The sequence below is a fragment of the Purpureocillium takamizusanense genome, chromosome 6, assembly GCF_022605165.1.
Source record: "Purpureocillium takamizusanense chromosome 6, complete sequence".
Taxonomy (NCBI): Eukaryota; Fungi; Ascomycota; class Sordariomycetes; order Hypocreales; family Ophiocordycipitaceae; genus Purpureocillium; species Purpureocillium takamizusanense.
The window spans coordinates 1,684,737-1,697,281 of record NC_063073.1 but is presented as its reverse complement, the minus strand read 5'-3'; the positions used below and the strand labels follow the sequence as shown (position 1 = coordinate 1,697,281).

At 58.5% G+C, this 12,545-nt stretch overlaps 4 protein-coding genes across 5 annotated transcripts; 1 reads left to right on the top strand and 3 right to left on the bottom strand.

Moving 5' to 3' along the window:
• On the bottom strand, nucleotides 1-635 carry JDV02_007003 (uncharacterized protein; the record flags this gene model as incomplete). The annotated part of the gene is made up of 3 exons (XM_047988449.1): nucleotides 1-129; nucleotides 240-362; nucleotides 567-635. The coding sequence occupies 3 exons, from the start codon at nucleotides 633-635 to the stop codon at nucleotides 1-3; spliced, it is 321 nt and encodes a 106-aa protein (XP_047844445.1).
• Nucleotides 636-1,735: 1,100 nt separating this feature from the next.
• JDV02_007002 (uncharacterized protein) lies at nucleotides 1,736-4,394 on the bottom strand. 2 transcript variants are annotated; one of them, XM_047988447.1, is made up of 4 exons: nucleotides 3,961-4,394; nucleotides 3,877-3,902; nucleotides 2,950-3,827; nucleotides 1,736-2,901 (listed from the first exon to the last, which is right to left on the bottom strand). In XM_047988447.1, the coding sequence occupies exons 1-4, from the start codon at nucleotides 4,113-4,115 to the stop codon at nucleotides 2,329-2,331; spliced, it is 1,632 nt and encodes a 543-aa protein (XP_047844443.1). In that variant the 5' UTR covers nucleotides 4,116-4,394; the 3' UTR covers nucleotides 1,736-2,328. The 2 variants fall into 2 exon arrangements, with proteins under 2 accessions (XP_047844443.1, XP_047844444.1); XM_047988448.1 differs by having other exon boundaries at nucleotides 2,950-3,902.
• Nucleotides 4,395-6,074: 1,680 nt separating this feature from the next.
• On the top strand, nucleotides 6,075-9,422 carry JDV02_007001 (uncharacterized protein). The gene is made up of 2 exons (XM_047988446.1): nucleotides 6,075-7,446; nucleotides 7,526-9,422. Exons 1-2 carry the CDS (start codon nucleotides 6,581-6,583, stop codon nucleotides 8,052-8,054), a joined length of 1,395 nt encoding a protein of 464 aa, XP_047844442.1. The 5' UTR covers nucleotides 6,075-6,580; the 3' UTR covers nucleotides 8,055-9,422.
• A 3-nt stretch (nucleotides 9,423-9,425) lies between these two features.
• On the bottom strand, nucleotides 9,426-12,542 carry bzz1. Its single transcript, XM_047988445.1, has 4 exons — nucleotides 12,345-12,542; nucleotides 12,053-12,264; nucleotides 10,391-11,970; nucleotides 9,426-10,336 (listed from the first exon to the last, which is right to left on the bottom strand). Exons 1-4 carry the CDS (start codon nucleotides 12,387-12,389, stop codon nucleotides 9,933-9,935), a joined length of 2,241 nt encoding a protein of 746 aa, XP_047844441.1. The 5' UTR covers nucleotides 12,390-12,542; the 3' UTR covers nucleotides 9,426-9,932.
• Nucleotides 12,543-12,545: the final 3 nt, after the last annotated feature.

Sequence of the window (12,545 nt, the reverse complement as noted above, 5' to 3'; positions counted from 1 at the left end):
TTAGTCCGCGACCATCGACGCACATCCCTGGCCGGTGCACACAAGTCCCGGCTTAGTGCGCTTCGACTGGCAGTTTGCATCGCCGCCCGGGTTTGAGACCCAGGAGCAAAGGCCCCCGTTCGCCAGACACTGTATCCCGTATCACGGCGGCCCGTGGTCAGCCTCGCCAGCCGCGTAACAACACTCCCTCCCGTACGAAACACCATGCGTAGGGGGAGGGAGGGAGAAGGGGCGCGTACCTTGTGGTTCTCGCCGCAGACGACCTGGAACGTCTTGGGCATGCCGTCGTTGAAGAGGGCGCGGAGGCGGTCGCCCTCGTGGCTGACATCGATGGCGCACGTGTTGCTCTTCACGTTGCATCTCTGTGGTATTTTGACCGTCAGTGACCGAACGGGCTTTTTACCCCCCTTCCTCTGCTGTCCCGACGTCGTAGTTGAACCCCGGCTGGGCCCGGTCTGTCCGTCCCTCTCCTCCCAAGACACACACACACACCAGGACCTGGGGCGGTATCAGGGGTGGAGGAGTTGGGTTTGGGTTTGGGTTGGGGGGCACAGTATGGAACTCACCCCGACCAGAAAGGCGTGTAGCTGCGCCGAAGCGACCTTTGTCATCCAGTCGGATGTAGCAGCCGGCATCTTGACAAGAGGAAAAGAAAAGACTCTGAATTTGGGAGGGGAGAGGGGGGGGCAGGCAAGTTGCCGTTGTTGTTGTTCTTCTTCTTCTTCTTCTTATTCTCGCGCTCAGCAAGGGGGGCAAACCAGAAAAGGAAAGAACGGAAAGGGGAAGCTGTGTGTGACAGAGACGCGGTGGGGAAGTGTTGGATCTGTTGGTGGTAGAAACACAGAGATACGGAGAGGGAGAGAGAGAGAACTGGCCAGCTCTTTATATACACGAGCGACGTCTTGCGCTCGTTACTTTATCGTTTCGCTATGATTACTCGATTCTTTGCTCCCATGGACATGTCGATATCCTTCGCATGAGTACAGGGCCGAGAAAAGAGGGCAGGGCAAAAGGGGGGTATCGTAATGGATGAACACACACAAACACACACACATACACATACATACATACATACATACACATGGAGGGAGGGAGGGGACAGGCTCAGACCGTCGTTCAGCCCGGACCGAACTGTAGTTTCGCCCGCGCTCCAGCCAGCCGTGCTCGTCATAGACGTTACAGACAATGCGGCGAGCCCGCAGCCTAGCCAACTCCTACCAAAGCATAGTGCAGATCCGGCCACGTCCCCTTCCTCATCTGGCGCGCACACACACACACACACACAAAGAGCCGACCGTCGAGGCCGCTATAATCGAATCGTTTTTGTTTATTTTTTGGTTTTTTTTTTATCTAGGCTTTTCACCTCCCGCCCCCTGGGCGTAAAACGGCGCACCGTACAGTCAAAGCAGTCCCGCGGGGGGCTCCGAGCTCAGGGCCCCGGCGCATGAGGCGAAGGTCCAGATGCCGCGTAACCGAGAGGCTCTGGCAGTAGGCTGAGAAGCTGCTGCGATAGCTCGGACCGATGTCCACGGCAGACGTTGTGCTGGCAGTGGGTGCCCTGATTCCCTAAGCACGGATGTATGCGCCAACTATCCGTGTCCTTGGTACGTCAACCGTTGTTGGTGCCTGGAGCGTCCACCCGCTGTAGGAACTATAACCCATATGCGAGTGATAGGCAGGTTAAGCAGCACAGCCCACGATGGTTCGCACCAAAGATGAGTGGCACAGGCTCGACCCGGTCGTACGTCGGCCGAATAGTAATGTATTGTATGTATCTATTACTCCACACAATCTTCGACGTTGGCCACGTACTCGAATAGACCAAAAGGCAAACGCCCACGAGACTTTCCATACGATAGCGCTACGGCATTGTCGCGGTCTGGTCTCGGTCCAACACGCCGTCCCGGCGATGGCGTAGCAGCACTGTCGCCGTCGAGAAGCATCGTAAGACTCGTTTGACAGCGGGTATAAACGCAGATGGGGTATCATATAAAGCAGCAAAGCAAGAATCAAACTTTTGCCCAGGCAGCGGGCCAGACAACCCGTCGATAGCGTAACCAGCATTGTCGACCGCAGATGTCTGTGCCTCCCCCGACTTACCTCGACGATGGCGTACCAGCACTGTCGTCGATGTCGGTATTCACACCGACAGTGAAGGCGCGGGCAAAGCAGTTGTAGCCCGCTGCAAGGGTCATAGGAACATGTAAAGGGAATAGTTATAGCCGTGATTGGTAGGTTGAACTACCCGGATGGAGGGAACGTTTGACCAGACAAGAGGGTTGAACATTCCTGCAGGCCCATGCCCACGTGTAGCTCGAGTGGAATTCTCTAGGCTCGGTGGGCCGAACGGCGGTGGAACCTGCCGAAGCCACGTTGTTGTGTTTCGCGTCTCGCGGCTCCATCCTCGAACTCACTTGCCGAGTCGTTGTCGTAAAGCTTTGTGCTGGGTGGGTTCCCGAAGACTTTCAACAACGCCATCATGACCAGGGCACTGGCAATGCTGACACACAGGATGCCCACCATGGTCAGGTTGCTCTTGCGAAACTGATGCGGTCCGCTTGCGGCGTCTTCGGGCCATCCGGCGTAGAGTGCATAGGTCGTGGTGACGCTACCAAGGTTGCCCAACCCCGACACCAGAGCAGTGGCTGCTGCAACCCCAACCTCGCCGTGTCGACGCTGGAAGATTTCCGAACTCCATGCCATGCAAATCGGCACGGTAGGTCCCAAACCGAACCCCACCATCAGAAGGCCTCCATAACGGGCCCAGCCGTTCTTGAGGGCAAAGGTGGTAGTCAAAAGGCCCGCAATCTGGATGCAGGCCGCGCCGGCGAAGAAGACGGCTCGGTAGCGATGAAAGCGGTCAGAGATGGGCGTGACGAGGAGGATCGCGATGAGGTCCATCTTATCACGTTAGTACATTTCCTATCAGGCCTTGGAAGCAACACCTACAATCCAGATTGGCGCAAAAAGAAGGCTGACTTGAATCGAAGTCGCCTGAGGTTGAATCGCTGCAATGATGACGGAGCCGTAGAGTTGGGTACCAATGCCGACACCAACCACGCCAAAGTACATCAGCGTCAAGGGCCAAAGTCGCCAGTCCAGCAAAACGAGCATCAGATCCCGCAGAGTCCAGGGCCTGCTGTGGTAAACACGGCGAAGGTCGTGATAATGAATGACCGCGTCCTCGCCCGTCAAGGCCTCGGGTGTGGCAGGCAACCACCTGAGCCACTTTGGGCGCGTCCTTATCTGGCCCGGAGCAAGAGGGCGGTCCGGCAGCCACCACAGTAGAATGACGCTCAGGACAATCGCAACTAGGCCGTAGATGAGAAACATCCAGCGAAAACCGGCAAGCCCCCCGACACCATCCATGAGCTGGAAGCCGGCGGACACGAGCCCAACCACAGCGGCCGACACCTGCGCGGCAGTGAAGTACATGCCGATGCGCTTGCCCGTGCGAGACGGCGGATAGAAGAGGGTTAGGTAGAAGGCCATGCCGGGCCACATGCCTGCTATGACCAGACCCAGCAGAAAGCGCAAGAATTTGACGCTCCATGCATCCTGTACGGCAGCAAAACAGGCGCCGACGACACCTGTGGCGAAGACGATACGGGCCATCCAGGCTCGAGGGCTCAGCTTACTCATGATGAGATTCGAGGGGAAGTCGAAGATGACATAAGAGACGTAAAAGAGAGCGAGCGCAGTCGACACGTCCTTGGGGGTGAGTCCCAGGAGAGTCATCAAGTCGTGGCCCTCTTTCTTGTTCATGGTCTGGGCGATGCCGATATTGGAGCGGATTGCTGAGCAGAGAAAATAGAGTATCCAGAACGCTACAAGCAGCATTAGCGACGTGCTTTATTCGATTGAAAAGTGACCAACCTGGGATAATTCTCAAATCTAGTTTTCTGGAGCAAGTGTGAGCAAAAGGTAAAAGAGAAAAGTCTGAACCAGAGAGCTACCTACCTGTAGATGCGCTCTACCGTCTCGACATCATAGTCCTCGCGGACCGGCTGAACAACCGGAGCATTGCTCGCATCTTCTGAGGAGCCCGCGACATGTTTCGAAGTGGCGTTGGCGTCCTTGCCAGCCACAATGGACCGGTCATGGCTTCGGTCCATGTTGTTCGTCCGTCGTCAGCGCAACAGTATTGCTAAGCCTATCGGTACTGAATCGGGCTGCCAAGCCACATAGACTGCGAAAACCCAAACGACAGCCGCACGAAGAAATGCTGAGATGAGGCGCCGGGGCTGGCTGCAGCGCCTCAACGGGCTGGGAGGCGTGTGAGGCGACGGAAGTGACTGAGGTGAAGAGATTTTGATGGCGGCCGACGACGGTGCAGGCCGTCAAGTCTGGCTCGCACGCAAAGCCGAGCAACCAAGGGCTGTCGTTGCCGAATTTGGCGCATCGATAAAAGTCGCGGGTGGGGCCTCTAATATGTGTGTACTAACGTTACTATGCTGTAACCTACCACCACTTTGGATGGGAAGCTGCGATCCAGACATTGGGCACCACCACCTTTTCATCTACCAAATACTACCACAGGGACTTAGTTACAAGGTACTTAGTAGTACGTTGGGTACCTTATGTGCTAGTACCAGCTAAGGTATGTACTACCCAACTTCATGGTGTGAGAGAATCTCTGGCTCTTGTCCTCCTGTCCAACTACCTACTAAGTTAGGTAGGTACTAAGCCACTCCAGCTGGCCTTGATCTATTGTCCCTCCTTCAAAAGCACCTTACAGAACCCCGTCCTCGGGGCCACTGCGCCGGTATCTAGTCGGAAGGGGGACGGGTCGTGCCTTAACCGGAGCCGAGCGATGGGCCGCGAGGAGCCGTTGCTGTGGTGCGCCATCGGGTGGTTAAAGTCAATAATTCGCCCCATGAGGCTACCCATGGCCCACCACACCGATAGCCCCAACCGTGCGTGGACTGCTCAACGACAGACCGCTTGATACTGATGCCAAGGCCGTGTAATGTTAGGTCGGCCGGGGCTTGAAAAGAGTCGGACGTTACCACAGGGAAGTGCTATCCAAACAGCCAGCGCAACTATACTACGACTGTCACACACAAACCATTCTAGGTGGCAGGTTATCGTCAAGCGAGGCGTTCTCAAGCCGCCTCAGGCCGCATCCGCTGGGGCCTTTCGCTGACCACTGATGCTCGGCCATGGCTGCCTCGTCGACATGGGATAGACATCAGATCCGATGCAGTTATGACCTGCACCCCAGCTCGTTTACAGCTTCCACTCGGCCCCCCCCCCCCCGCCGGAAGCGAAATGCCTGCATGTCTACGTGACAATAAGGTTTGAGCCGCAGTAAGAGCTATTCAAGATGAAGTATATAAGTGTCACCACGTGCGCTGGACCACAGCTCACACCATCACATTGGCTCCTGGTCCTTAACGGGACCATCACCAGCCGTGTACGGAATCATGATTCCGTGAGTGAGTGATACCTCGCTGCCTACCATTTGTGCCACAAGCACTAGGAAAGGGCCGACAGCCAAGGAGGGATGTTGACTGGGTGTGTCGCACCTGAGCCCTTCGGTCGGACAAACTGAGGAACAAAAATGACCCCAGACTCCAGAATCGTCGGCACCAAGGTCCTGGCAGGACCCGCAAGCCGCCTTGTGCGAATCAGCTGGACAAGTCTCTTGATGACCACGCGTTCCGTATCCGTGCCAACTTGGGAAAGGGGCGTTGGGCGGCGGTCATGCGAGCATCATCCATAGAGACAGCATAACGGCGCCGGGTGTGCCCACTGTCGGGCTGTTGATGCCTGCTTCGGTGGCGACCGTGAATCCCGTAAGCCTTGTCCCTCGGCCTAACGACTCCTCTGGGCTCTCAGCCCAGCCTACCAACTCCAGATCCCCTCGGAACAGGGTCAAGGGCAGGCAGGCTCCTAGGCACGACAGCGGTTGACGACGCGCATATTTACAAGGCCATTTGTTGGAACAGTCGCTTGTTCCCAGATGTTTAGGAGTCCACGCAGCCTTGTCGCCCCACGGCACGGCGAATCGACCCACGATAGCGCACGTCGCGGCCGCCTCAGCCAATGACTCACGCTGGAGACGGGAGCCATGGATGGCTCGGGCCTGTCGTTTCGGGCAAGACGCGGTCCAGGGCAAGGCGTGGACGCGTCGAGTCATCGGGTGAGGTTAGGCAAGACGGCGAGCGAGTCGAACCGCGCCTGGTGCCTACAGCGTCGCCTGCCTGGCACTGAACGGCGGCTGGCCCGGAGGATATAATGGAGTGGACGTTCTCCTCCATCCGAGGGTGGCCTCGGAGGGAGGAGGCAAACGCGTACAGCACAGTGCCGTCGAGAGAGCAAGAATAGCAGTAAGGCAACAGCGATATTCCGTCCGACTCCCAAGGCTCGACCGGACTGCGCCGCCTGCCTGAGCCAACCTTGGCACTCTACCTCTGACTCCGCCGTTACCCGCTTGTTGCTGTAAGCCGACGCTGCCAGCCGCTGCTACAACAGGCAATAGGCACTATAAAACAGCTTCAGCAGCGTTCCGCCTTCTCCCGAACAAGCGTTGGTCACGTGATTGTGTCGCTGACTAATTCCTCTCCCCCGGCGCAAAATGACAGCAGAGGTAATGCACTTCAAAACTTCATACCCGAATTTTCAGGCCATCAACGGTCCCGGTCCGACGCCGTCAGCCGCGCAGAGCTATCCTTCGCAACCGCAGCCTCGAGACCCTCGTGGTGACCGACTCTCCCCCGGCGCTGGCCTCTTCCACCACGCGCCGCCGACCACGAACTCGGCTCCCAGGCCGCGTCCGCTGCCTGCGACACCCTCCCCGTCATTCCGCGCACCGGGCGCCGCGCCGCCCTTTCGCCCGCGGCTGCTGTCGCATTCCGTCTCTTTTCTCTCCGACTGGGACAGCGCGCGCCGTCCTCGATCCATTTTGGTCGCTTCACCCGCCGACCGTGGCGTCGCAGCCATGAGTGTCGCCTATGAGCCGCGCAACTTCATCCACGAGGGCGCATATCCCTCCATCGGAGAGGATCACGATCAAGACGACCACGATGGCGCCGACCAGCGCTTCACCGACTCCGACGTCGCCGAGCACCTGAGCCATTACACAGCTGATGCTTCTCTGCTTGCCGATGAGCGCGAGGTCCTTGACGATCGGGGCGTCATGGCCGATGACAGAGGTATCATGGCCGACGACAACTCGGTACAGGACGCATCGAGACTGGATCTCGGTCCGACAGGATTCTCGTCACCGCTTCAGGTTTCGTTGACGGCGCCGTCGATGGCTGAAGCGCTCTCCGACAGCAAAGACCCTTCGCCCGGTATCGGGTCTCCGTCGTCAATAAATCGAGTCAAGTCGGTCACGAAGCCCGACCGGGAGGTGACCAAGGGTCCTGACGGGAGGTTCCACTGCACCATGCCTGATTGCAAGGAAGAGATTCGGTCTTTTTCACGCAAGTGCGAATGGAAGTAAGTCACCGCTCCCTGCTTTCCCACCTTGCCTTTGTGTCGTGGCTGCATTCGCCCCTTGTGCTAATCGAATGTCCAGCAAACACATGGACAAGCACGAGCGCCCCTACCGATGTCCCGCCGACGGCTGCGAAAACCTCCCCGGCTTTACGTACTCCGGCGGTCTGCTTCGACACGAGCGTGAGGTCCACGGCAAGCACGGGGGCCCGAAAAACACAGTCAACTGCCCGCATCCCAACTGCAAGCGGCATACGGGCAAGGGCTTCTCCCGACAAGAGAACCTCAACGAGCACTTGCGGCGCGTACACACCAACATGGAGGGCTCCACGCCGCCTGCGGCCGACAGCGTCGCCTCCCCGGACGACGACGAGAGCGAAAAGTCGGGCACGAAGCGGAAACGCAGGATGAGCGACCAGGGCGAGGAGCTCACGGAGCTTCGTGCCGAGGTCAAACGACTGCGCGAGCAAAACGAGAAGCTCAAATCCGAGGTGGATCAGCAGTCCCAGCACTCGCTTGCCATGATGGCGCAAATCGCAGAGCTTCAAGATGCCCTGCGACACGGCATTGGGCAGCACGGATTGGGCGCACCAACGGCGCAGATGATTTAGGAGCCCTCGGCCGCCGATTGCTCTGCCCACAGCAACTTTCAGGATGGCAGCGACTTCATATTGCCCTCACGGATCCTGTACGGCTTCGATTAGAGCACAAGGCCTGGGACTCGGAACCAACGCGAAAAACGACTATTTCAACGAATTTTCCACTCTCCTACGGTTCGGACATGCGACGGATAGATGAGGTGTCACGGATGCACACACGCACGCACGCACACAGACTCTTCTCTGCGATATCCCCCTCTACTCTTTTGCCAGACGCTTTCCGCACTGGCTCTGCGCTTCTTTGTCTGCGTTGGCGAATTTGCTTTTTTGGTTTTCGGCTCCATGGCAGCATGGAAAGGCGTTTGGGTTCGAAAGCAGACATACTGGATGGCAGGCCACTGCGTGATATGCTCCAAAAACCCTGTACTGGGCCGTCCGACGTGGCGCGGCTTAATATATACCTCCTGTTCACATGCTGTTTTTACTTTTTGTCCGCACTCCCCGCTGGCAAGCTACCGCCTTGTCCCCTCTTCACCGTTGCCCCGCCCCGCGTTTCTATGATGGGGCCCTTCCCCTTCCCCGGGGCGTTTTGCGTCTTCTGTCTGGCACGGCGTTCTATGGTATAGGTGGTTCCGGAGCAAGGACGGGGGTGGTTTGGTGGTGCGGGCAGACACGGAGCGGGACGCGGGTGTGGAATGTGAAGAAAGAAAGCGAGAGATATCCCTTTGCGATGTGTTTCCCATATTTCGTGGGTGGAAAGGCTCGGCCGTCTTTCTCTTGTTTTTTTGTCTTTCCCTCTTTATTTTCTTCCCGCTCCTGTTGCTTGCCTCCAACCACGGGTTTCGCGCAATGTATCATGCTCAAGTTTCTGCCTAGAAGGGGAGGGCAAGGAGGTGGGGAGATTGCGGCAATGATGGACATATATCCAGTGTACTTGTATTTGGAAAGAGGGAGGATGGACGGGCGGCGGGGACAGAGGAGAGACGGGAAGCAGCAGAGGGTGAGAGAGTGAGAGAGATGCGGACAGACCGATACCATCGGACGCTGGCAGAAGATCCCCCCCCCCCCCTCCAATGGTTGTTGCTTGGGTTGGGTTGGGGAGAAGATTTGCTGCATTCTGTTCTCCCGTCTCTCTGCCGCATGTAACTATATAGAATCACGCAGGGGGGGGAGATGAACACCCTACGCGCGCCTCCCCCCTACGTGCAACAACAACAACCACCACCAGCCAGCCAGCTACACCTGGACGGGTGGGTGGGTGGAAATGACATCTCGCCGCTACTAGCTAGTACTTTTCCCTCCTGCGAAGGCACGCAGAGAGAAGGAAATCAAGAAACCATCCACGATGATGAGTTTCCCGTTCCAGTGCTGCAGCAGCCATGTCGTGAAGAATGTTTTTGTATTGTGTATACTTACTTTGTACCCGGACGCGCAGAAAACGCCCCGGTCCGGTTCGTTTGATTTTCTAATGCAATCGCGGTGTCGATAAACACTACTGTCTGCCACCTCTTCTGCTTCTGCTGGTCCCTGCCGACCCGCCTGTGCAACATGATGCGGGATGTATGTAGGTAGGATGATGATGATGATGACGATGCGCTGCTGCCGTCTCTTCTAACCCCGGTACTCCGGCAACACACCACCGCCCGCTCGAGAAGCCCCCCCCCCCCTTTTGGATGTCGATTCGTAGGCTACATGTTGTGGTCCGTAAAGATGCGTGGATGCGCCGCCCGGCTCGCCGCCATGCTCGCCATGCCCAGCATCCCACCATACCCAAGACCTCTTCCTCCCCCACCCACACGCATAATGATACGTTGCTGTTGGCCGCGGTACTGGGGATATATATACGTACGCGCTCACTTGCATCCCATGCCGCTCCTCTAGCTGACCCCGCTACACGACCTGGACGTAGCTCGCGGGCACGCTGGCCGTGACGCCCGCCTTCTCGACCTCGACCCACCCGTCGCCCGGGTCGTCCTTGACCAGCACGAAGCGCTCGCCCTCGATCATGGAATGCTCTGCCTCGCTCTGCGCCGCGTACTCGTATAGCGCCTCCACGTAACGGAGCTTCTTAGCCCCTCGTTTGGGCGCCACGGCCGGGCCCTTCTTTTTAGGTCCCGCGCCGGCTCCTGCGGAGCCGGACTGCGCTGTTGACGACGTTGTCGAGTTGGAGTACGTAGAGGACGGTCGCGGAACCGATGCCGGTGCAGGGGCAGGTGCAGATGTGAAGTCGATGTATGTGGCGGGAACGATGCCCTCCTTGTAGCCGGCACGGACCTTGACCCAGCCGGAGCCGTCTGCAGGATGTCAGTGGCTGTCAGGTTCGGGGTGTTAGTAGGTGATGAGCGTACCATCTGGCTCCAGAAGAATCACGTCCCTGCCCTCTTGAACCGTCAACTCGCCATCGCCGCTTGCCTCAAAAGTATACAGCATCTTGCCCTTCTTCTCGTCCTTGTTGCCTCCATTGGGAACGCTGCTCCCCGGCAGCTCACTAATGTAGGCTGCGGGGGGTGGTGCGATGACCCTGTTCTTCCGCACGGCTGTTGTTCCCGTCGTAGATGACGAGATGCTTGGCCGCGGTGCTGCCAGCTCGGGGGTAGCGGCACCGGCTTCCTCCGCCGGTGTTTTTTGCCCCGTCAAGGACCCTGAAACGGAGCGCCGCGCCGAGTGCGAACTCAGCGAATTCATCGTGTTGGAGCGTGTCAGGTCTGGTAGCTCAGCAACGTGTGGCGGTGGCCCTCCAGTCGGTGACAGAAGCTTGTTGGTGGCCTCCTGGCGCTCGGCCTTGAGCTTCTTGCGTTCCTCCTTTGTCTGCTCGCCGGGGCAGTCGGCGGGCACCTTCATCTCACACTTGCTGTGGCAGGTATATCCGCAGTCCCGGCAGTCGAAGCCCTTTGCACTGAGGCCCCAGATGCGCTCGCCGCAGAGATCACAGTTGGTGGGGATCTTGAACGTCTGGCTCTTGAAGTTGTGGTTCTTGGCGCCTAGCGTGACGTCGCCGACGACCGAGGTGATGGTGGACGTCTCAACTTCAGCCGTCAACCGGCGACGGTCCACGCTGTGTAGGTCTTCTTGCATGGCAAAGAGCGTGCGCACAATCTCCACCTCGTCCTTCTTCTCCTGCCCGTCTCGCACGCGCTGCTTGAGTCTCTTGACGTGGTCCACCTCCCTCCGCTTCTTGTCCACCTCGCGGCGCAGCTCGCTCAGCTGGGACTTGGATTTGCCGAGGACGTTGCGCAGATAGATCTTTGCCGTCTCGTCCACGACCATGGTGGCTTCGTCGTGCCAGACTGGGCTTGCCTCGAACTCCTTATCCGGGGGTTCCTGGAAGGCGCCCATGTTGTGGCGCATGTACATCATGGAGTCGAGATGCGGTTCGTTGCGGCGGACCTCGTGGCCGAGCTGCTCCATCATGGCGTGGCTCTGCTGCAGCATGTCGTCCTCAAGCCTAGTAGCGACGATCCACAGGCCGTTGAGCTTTATGACCCGGAACTCGTTCAGGTCCTGGAGGCTGTCCATGACCTCGGGGACGTAGTCGTGGTAGTACTTTTCCTTCTGGCGGTTGGTGACGTTGATGGCAATGAGGTACGAGTTCTTGGCGTTGTTCATCTCGAACAGCTGCTGCTGGTAGGCGCTCTGGGCCTTGGCCTTGTCGTAATGCGACTCGGACTTTTTGCGCTTGGCCTCGACCTCCTGGCAAGTAGCGTCGTACTTGGCCTTGACCTTGCGCAGGTCGGCGTAGGAGGCGTCGCGTTCGGCGGCGAGCTTGTCGGCATACTCGGCATGGCGCTTGCGAAGGTCCTCGAAGCGGGTTCCGTAGTACTTGAGGGGTTCGGCGACCTGGGAGATGAGGTTGTTGGCGTAGCGGTCGTGCTCGGCGGCGCGGGACTCGAGTGTGGTGAGCTGGGTGGCCCAGGTGGTGAGGGAGGCGCTGGCGGGGGGCAGAGTCAGCACAGGTTGTTCCGTGGTGGACGCTCCTGGGAAAAGAGCAGTGCGTGCGTGCGTGGTATTACCTCTCGAGAGAGCCGGGCGTCATGGCGGGCGTGTCGCCGACGCTCAGGGCCGGGCTGCGCTTGTTCTTCTTCTCGAAGTACTTCTTGGCGAGGGCGCTGAGCTTGGCGCTGTACTCCTTCTCGATGGCGGAGCGCTCGCGGTAGAACTGCTGGATGTCGTCGAGCCAGGAGATGCCGTGCGCTACCCAGGCGCTAGCGGGCTTGAAGCCATCCTGCAAAGGCGAGTCCAGGTCAGCATCGGGGCGCGCGTCATGGGCATGTCATGGCCCGGAGACAGCAGCGGGCAACGCACCTTGAGCTCGGCGCCGAAGGTGGGCGCCGCGTCCACCTCAGCCATGGCGGAGAGCAAACGATCGGGGGCATTCAGCGGCCGACGTGGCTAGACATGCGCGGGATCGATCGGGCGACGGGATGAGGTCGCGGCCGGGGAGGATGGGGATGCGGACGAGTTACGAATGCGGAGGAGGGGGAAATACGTAGTATTAACGTTAGT

Excerpts from the sequence above, each read along its gene's own strand:
- JDV02_007002 (XM_047988447.1), bottom strand. The coding sequence starts at position 4,115 with ATGGACCGAAGCCATGACCGGTCCATTGTGGCTGGCAAGGACGCCAAC. Across the intron at positions 3,903-3,960 it reads ACGGTAGAGCGCATCTACAG|AAAACTAGATTTGAGAATTA; the intron begins GTAGGTAGCTCT and ends CACTTGCTCCAG. Across the intron at positions 2,902-2,949 it reads TTTTTGCGCCAATCTGGATT|ATGGACCTCATCGCGATCCT; the intron begins GTAGGTGTTGCT and ends TAACGTGATAAG.
- JDV02_007001 (XM_047988446.1), top strand. The coding sequence starts at position 6,581 with ATGACAGCAGAGGTAATGCACTTCAAAACTTCATACCCGAATTTTCAG. Across the intron at positions 7,447-7,525 it reads TCACGCAAGTGCGAATGGAA|CAAACACATGGACAAGCACG; the intron begins GTAAGTCACCGC and ends TCGAATGTCCAG.
- bzz1 (XM_047988445.1), bottom strand. The coding sequence starts at position 12,389 with ATGGCTGAGGTGGACGCGGCGCCCACCTTCGGCGCCGAGCTCAAG. Across the intron at positions 11,971-12,052 it reads ACGCCCGGCTCTCTCGAGAG|CGCCTCCCTCACCACCTGGG; the intron begins GTAATACCACGC and ends GCCCCCCGCCAG. Across the intron at positions 10,337-10,390 it reads GATTCTTCTGGAGCCAGATG|ACGGCTCCGGCTGGGTCAAG; the intron begins GTACGCTCATCA and ends GACATCCTGCAG.